The sequence below is a fragment of the Engraulis encrasicolus genome, chromosome 7 (genome assembly GCF_034702125.1).
Source record: "Engraulis encrasicolus isolate BLACKSEA-1 chromosome 7, IST_EnEncr_1.0, whole genome shotgun sequence".
In the NCBI taxonomy this organism is placed as follows: domain Eukaryota; kingdom Metazoa; phylum Chordata; class Actinopteri; order Clupeiformes; family Engraulidae; genus Engraulis; species Engraulis encrasicolus.
In genome coordinates, this window is record NC_085863.1 from 36,155,231 (window position 1) to 36,162,783 (window position 7,553).

Here is a 7,553-nt window from a genome sequence, read left to right on the forward strand (position 1 = left end):
GTCACACACCCTCCCTATCCTGATGCAACATGGTGTTTTTATTTATATTCTTCCAGCCTTCCTGGTGACAGTGCTGATAGAGGATGTGAAAAAAAGCGTTTGGTCACAAACGAATCTGGAGATATTTCTAATCCCGTCTGCTCTATCTATTGTTCGGAGATGTGTCCCCAGGCTATTGATATCAGGGGTGAACAGGACCGAGGCTGCTTGGAGTCTGTGCGGTTGACAATCCGCTATCTCTCTCTTTCCACGCTCGCAGATGTGCACCCGCTGCGAGATAATATCTGGTGAGGGGAGGCAGTGTCTCTCTCACCAGACATTATATTATAATCATTAGTGATCCGCGGCCTCTCACCCTTACACGGGATGCATGCGAAGAGCTATTCATCTCAGGTGGAAATTATGGCTTTTGTTTTTCTTAGAAACTAGAGGTGTATCTTTAGACTAGTCTGTTGATTACATTCGTTGGGTTTTTAGAAGTGCAACACTTTTGGAAGGGTTGTTGTGGACATTTTGCCAACATGCGTTGTTTAATCCCATTTTACGCATTTGGAATGAAGCTATTCTTACGCGCGCACGTCCTGTCAGCAGTGAGTGTTTGTCAACAAACCCTCTTGAGAAACAGCATCATTCTGCAATTCACACTCTGCCTGTCAACGCCACTGTGTCTGTCCCCTTCATGTTTAGACTACCCTGTCCTTTTGGAATATATTCGAATAGGAATAGTTTATTCTAAAATATCAAAACAGACACACATATTTTGCAATCAACAGTGCATTTAAGCATTTTACAGTGCTGTAGTGTGTATCGCGGCAAAAGCTCCATAACGTGGTTATTTTCCATACAATATCCACTTTCAAATCTATGACAAAAAAGCAAAAAGTAAGACAAATGACACAAAGCACAAAAAATACATTGGTGATGCTGGTTATGGCATAATATAGTGCACAGTGAACTAGACTATATCTGTTTAGACTGATTATAAATATTTTAGGGCAACATTCATACAAACCTATCGGACCATCCTCACCCAGCAGCGTCTCTCTTCAGCTCAGAAGCCAAACACCTGCAATAATTAAAAGCAAGATATTATGTGTTAGATAGTTATGTGTTGTGCTATCAGGCCCAAGCTACCACAACTGAGTATTCTGGAAAAACACAAGTCCCGGTGGTTTCTATGGCATTTAGAGAATATGAACGTCTCCACTTAAAATCCACAGGCACTGCTGAGAAGTGTTGAGCCAGAGCGCTTGATACAGTGATGTATTTCGAGAGACAGCACTTCAGATAGAATACCCCTCTTCAAGACATTCCTCAAATAAATTAGACTACTTTTACGCATCGGCACAGGCGGTCTCTTCCAACTGCATTAGACTTTGGTAAAATAAGAAAAGCGCCAATCCTGAAACTCTCTATTATGACAAATATTTCGCCATTTCGATATAACATTCTTGATACTTCACGTTTTTAGTTACAACAATTAAGGACTATCCTGTTCCTATCCTGCGCTCCAAAAGGTGCACCGCAAACCGCTCAAAGGATGGTAATTGTCACTTGGCTAGCGCGCTCCCGATTGGCTCTCACGCCCTATGACGTTATGCTGCTCAGCATAAGGGTAACCTGCTCCCTCCAGGAAGAATTTCAGAGATTTGACCACCCAAGACACGAGGAGAGAGACAGAGGCCCGCAACGACACCGAAGAGCTCCTGGGAGTCGAAGCCCTGATTCTGGATGATTTTTATAGCCATTTGACGATATTTCAGAATATGATTTCCCTAGGATTATGCCTTGACATGTTCCTTTGTCGATGAGCGCGTCGGTGACTTGAACATCCCTGCTGCTGAAACAATTCTGTATCATCACATGCCTGTGGTGCGCACTGGATATCTGGGAACCTTGATGTTTTGTTTCGCTTTTAAATCGGAACTTCCCAACTTGAAGCGTTCTACGTCAGACCACATGCCACATTTAAGTAAACTCTCTAGCCTATATTTCGATCGGAGGGGATTTAATCAAGGTGGATTTAAAGGCTGAATGAACCTCATTACTTTGATAGTGGACCGAACCTTGCGGGGCACCTTGTATTATTTTTGATAAGGTGACGCAAGAACTTCAAAGGACAGAAGCACCCTGCCTTTTAAGTCACCTCAGGAGGCAGACAGTAGGCTGTGCAACATGGTGCATTGTGCTGGGTGCGAGAGGCCTATCCTGGACAGATTTCTGCTCAATGTGCTGGACAGAGCGTGGCACGCCAAATGCGTACAGTGTTGTGAATGTAAATGCAATTTAACGGAAAAATGTTTCTCCAGAGAAGGGAGACTATACTGCAAGAATGATTTCTTTAGGTAGGTATCTGGTGGTGTCTTTTTCCTCATACACATATTTACTCAGGAGAGAGAGAGAGAGAGGGGGGGGGGGGGACGCACGCTCGCTCGCGTTGTCAAAAAATTCAACAAATAGTGAAATTGCCTTGCACACTATTAGTGTGACTTGAGAGACCTCAGCCCTTCTCCATGGCAGAGCCATGGTGATGATATGCGGAAAAAGTGATGCATTAAAGACACACATCAGCGTGTTCCAAGACAGATTCATGGAATAGTCCATTGTTTACAAGCTACGACTGCCAGGCGAGCTGCGGGGAGGCAGAATTATGCCAGCTCGCCGTGACAGAAGTGTGTCCCGCCTCGGCTGAATCTTAGCGCGCAGACCCGCTTGTTTGCCAAAACTCGAAATGAAAACGTGATAAGTGGATTTGAATAATAAATCGCGTGGCGGGCGACGCCAGCAGACGGAGCAATCGCAGACACACAGTCAGCACGCACTCGCGAACTTTGAATAAGTCGCTAGAATGTATTTGCATAAATACAGAGTTACAATGGTTTCCCTTATCTGGAATGGCATTTGGTAAATTTAATAGGCCATTCTTAGAGTAAACTATTTTATAGTACACAGTCTTAAGACTCCGCAATGCTGTGCAAATAGAAGAACAGCTTGGCGATTTCTTTTTTCTCCATCAGTGTGGGCCTAAACAATGGTGAGCCCCTGGGCTTTTGTTTATTAATTGACCTTTGTTAAGTTGTTCACTATCCATGGACCTGTTGTTTGTGATGTTGAAATAAGCACCATTCCTTTCTTGTTGTCTTTGGGCTACGTTTGGTGTGCCCTTTTTAATTTTCCTTTTTTTCCTGAAATATGTTGCAGGAGATATGGAACCAAATGCGGAGGTTGTGCACAAGGAATCTTGCCGAACGATTTAGTACGCAAAGCAAGGAACAAAGTTTTTCACTTGAACTGTTTCACCTGCATTATTTGCAACAAACAACTGTCAACGGGCGAGGAATTGTACATCTTAGACGATTATAAATTCATGTGTAAAGAGGACTACCTGAGCAGTAGCATTGGGAAAGAAACCACCCTTCTTTCAGGTAAGTCCTTTGTAAAAATGCACACACCACATTTAGTTTAAGAAAAAGATGCCTGCTAACTGACCCCAACGATCATATTTAAAAATGTTGTCGGGATATAGGCCTATATGTGCTGTGTAAGAAATGGGCCCTTGCCAAACCTTTTTGTCTTCCATGACCCAAGGAAGCCTTTCTGCTGTATTTCATAAAATACTTCAACTGTAGGCCTAAAAGGCTAAATTCAATAAAATTTTGAAAATAATTGAAATCAGTAGGACCCTATCAAAATAAAGAGGCGCCAGATTATTATTATTATTATTATTATTATTATTATTATTATTATTATTATACATTATTATCATACATTATTATTATTTAATAATTTTATTACATTGTTATTACACCGGCATCACAGTAACAATAGCTTAATGGATTATAACAACAACAATAATAGTAGTAATAATAATAATAATAATAATAATAATAGGCCTAATAATAATGATAATAATTTAAACCCGTTTTGAAAATCAAATAACCTTTCTAGCATCGTTGTTTGTGCATGGAAAATTAAATAATAATACAAAAAACTAAACAAACAAACAAAAAACGTCTGCTTTGATGTTTTTCACAGTAACGACGTGCAGTGACCCAAGTCTGTCGCCAGACTCACAAGATCCACAGGACGACGGAAAAGACTCCGAAATTGGACATTTGTCAGACAAGGAGACCTGCAACAATGAGAACGAGGAACTGAATACGGGTACAAAACGGCGAGGGCCACGGACAACCATCAAAGCAAAACAGCTGGAGACTCTGAAAGCTGCGTTTGCAGCCACACCAAAACCCACCAGGCACATTCGAGAGCAGCTTGCCCAGGAGACGGGGCTCAACATGAGAGTGATTCAGGCAAGGCCATTTATTGTCTAACGACCTTGGTTTCCCGTGGAATCAGTTGTGATTCTGATGTTTGTCAACACATGGATCAACTGGGCCTACATAGCCGGCGTAGAAATCAAATGTTACCAGTCTAATGCAAAACGAATTCTTTACGCCCACTGCCTTTATGTTGGTAATAAAACAATGTAAAGTTACCATCGTTTTACCATCAACATAAAGCACGGTGAGTCGCATGGTGGAAAGGCCACTGTAAGATTTCGCGCAATTACGCGTACAATTCATTTTACGCACCGCGTTCCATACATGATATGGGAACGTAGGCCTCATGGAAACGAATGAGTTCAGTTTGTTCTTACTTGATATTACGTTTTCATGGCTTAATAACCTTTGGACATGTGGAGTGATGCTGATTGGGCGTCAAGTATCCAGCTTCTCGCCAGGGGCGACACTAGGCCTACCTTATTTATTCTGGTCCTAGCCCTCTTCAGTTGGAATAAAGGCCTATCGAATGTCGATCTGGGATAGTCAGTGATAATCTTGTCAGGTGTATACAAATTCACTTCAGTCCTATGTCCTCTTGTACCCCTACGATAATGGACTGATCTCTCAGCAATTCCAATGTGCCTCATGCTTCAAAAGAAAAGCTAAAATCGAATACACCGTTGACTATATTTAACCACAATAACTATATAAGCGTAAACAGAAACCCTGAAGTATTCTATATTCTTCTTTTCCTTATATGATTCAGTAGTTTGCTTGGGCGTGTCATTATTAATCGTTCCAAACGAAAATGACGCGTTACAAATTTTGGTTCCACTTTTCATGCGTTTGTGTCGTTTGGGTCTGCCTGATCACGTCATTTTTTTGTCCTTTTTAAATCTTTGAAATGCAGGTTTGGTTCCAGAACAGAAGATCAAAAGAGCGACGAATGAAGCAGCTGAGTGCTCTGAGTACCAGGAGACATCTTTTCTTCCGCAGTCCAAGAAGAATGCGGACGTTGATGGACCGGTTGGAGCCAGGTGAACTCATGCCGAACGCACATTTCTCCTACGGAGGTATGCCATTTCTTCTACAAGTTGTGAAGTCGATTTTCTCCTTTTGCAGTGATATTTTCAATGGTGTACAGTTGTGTCACATGTGTGAATTCTTCAGGGCCATTTGAGGCAGCGTTTCAGCAGCCATTTTCTTTCTGAAGAGCATCCCAAGAAAACACAGCAGAATAATTAGCCTCCTCTGGCTTCCTCCTGGCTATTTATAACTATAAACATTGAATCAGTTGCAGTAGGCTATGGCAAATATGCAGCGTTGATTTGTTTTTCGTACATAGACATGGGGGTTTTAAATTACTCCACCCCAGTTAATTAATTTAATCCCCAATTAAGAATTTTAAATTAATCCCCCAATTTTTAATGCCGTATATTTGACATGCTATTCTTTATCTGTCATCGCCATGCTTACAAGATGATAAGGTAGCCTGAAATTGCAATACATGTGTTTACATGGTTTGGCTTGGAAAATATACTGGCTCGCTCACACACAGACAACTGTCATCCCATCATTGTACCCCCCTCTTAATTTGTCCCTGTGTTCCATCTTTCCGCAGATTACCAAGGTGAGTACTACGGCCCCGGGGCCAATTACGACTACTTCCCTCAGGGCCCCCCCTCGTCCCAGGCTCAGACCCCCGGGGACCTGGGCTACGCACCTTCCTCAGGGCCCGCGGGCACGCCTCTGGGGAGCATGGAGCACCACCACCACCCTGGGCAACACCACCCGGCCTCGGGTGCCGGCGACGTGCCCTGCTACACAGACATCATCTCGCAGCAGCACGCCAGGGACTCGCCCAGCCCCGAGCCCAGTGGGCCGGGATCCATGCAGAGCATCTCCAGCGAGATGTGTGGCCCCGGCACGCCCTTCACATCCCTCTCCCTCAACGGCAGTGCATACAGCAACCAGCTCTCGCACACGTCCTCAGAGCTGAGCGAAGGCACGGTCTGGTAGCTGTGGACACGCTTCTAACCGACAGAGGAGATGGGGGATGAGGGGGAGGAGGACGATAAAGGATATGGCACTCTAAACACTGGCTCCCAAACACAGGAGCCTGGACTCTCCTTTTTTATATATTATTGTTCTGTTGTTATTTAAATATTCAAAAATTATTTATGTGATTATTTATTATTTATTTCATTAATAATTAATTATTTGTATTTATTATTATTCATTATTATTATTAGAGCAAATATTACAAGCTGGCCATTTTATCCACCATCTTGATTGTTGTAATTTATATGATGTTGTTTCTGTAATAAAGACTTAATTGTTGCAGCTCACAACAAATGGAACTATACTGTAGTCCTTTGCTGGTTAATGGTCTATGGACTTGGCGTCTTACAAAGGCATTGTGATGGGAACTGTGGTGGTTAACACGAAAGGCTGGTTATAAGGCTGGCATGGCAGCTTATAGGTCTTACTCATGACATTATTGCCCACTAGACTTTGCTGCCTCACAATAATTGACACTTGAATCTACTGTATCACATAAGTGAAGGTTTCCCCCTTGGGGCAACCACATCATATCTGTAAATCTATCTATCTTTCTTTCTTTCTTTCTCTTTCTTTCTTTCTTTCTTTCTTTCTTTCTTTCTTTCTTTAATCCACCAAAATCTGAGACGTTTGGCCTTCACATGGATGTCTTTCCGAGAACTGTTAACCCTTTATTTACCAAGAAGCAACTTGAATTGTAAAATGAAGTCTACCTTCTAAAACAAAAAACAAGACAAAATGTCTCAGCTATGCTGTGTAGTACTATGACATGAACTGTTGTTTACGAGCATTCTCTCTTCAGGGGTTGGACATTATTATTAGCGTTGAAGACCACCTCCTGTCCTGGCACTGGGGAATGTGTTCCATGCACCAACCAAACTTTTGTATACAGTACATATGTGTTAGGCCTTCTTGTAATGTTTTTGGTGGGGGGCGTTGTATGGTTTCACTGTGCTAGTTTGTGAATATAAGACACACCACAAGAGGACAAATATCTCACACAGACACCAAAAAACTGCAGCACAATAAAATAATGAGGTTCTTTTTTAAACACACAGACTTTGCTCTTTTGTATTTCAAGGTCATCCATTTCTGACTCCTTATTAAAAGCACGATTGATCTAGTTCATCTGGGAAAATCTGGAAACTGCTCCCGACAGACTAACCGACATAACCCATCATCAGCTCTTTGTAGTTTAAGCTTGGTATT

The 7,553-nt window shown here is 42.2% G+C and overlaps 1 protein-coding gene across 3 annotated transcripts in view; it reads left to right on the forward strand.

Moving 5' to 3' along the window:
- lhx1b (LIM homeobox 1b) overlaps positions 1 to 6,780 on the forward strand; it is a 97,244-nt gene extending 90,464 nt beyond the window's left edge. For 2 of the 3 annotated variants that reach the window (XM_063203372.1, XM_063203371.1), the window contains exons 4-7: positions 3,202 to 3,425; positions 4,036 to 4,310; positions 5,194 to 5,356; positions 5,905 to 6,780. In XM_063203372.1, coding sequence (XP_063059442.1) covers positions 3,202 to 3,425; positions 4,036 to 4,310; positions 5,194 to 5,356; positions 5,905 to 6,302 — 1,060 coding nt within the window. In that variant the 3' untranslated portion in view covers positions 6,303 to 6,780. Of the gene's footprint in view, positions 1 to 1,679; positions 2,346 to 3,201; positions 3,426 to 4,035; positions 4,311 to 5,193; positions 5,357 to 5,904 lie in introns of those variants that run through there. The other variant, XM_063203370.1, reaches the window with a different exon arrangement.
- Positions 6,781 to 7,553: the final 773 nt, after the last annotated feature.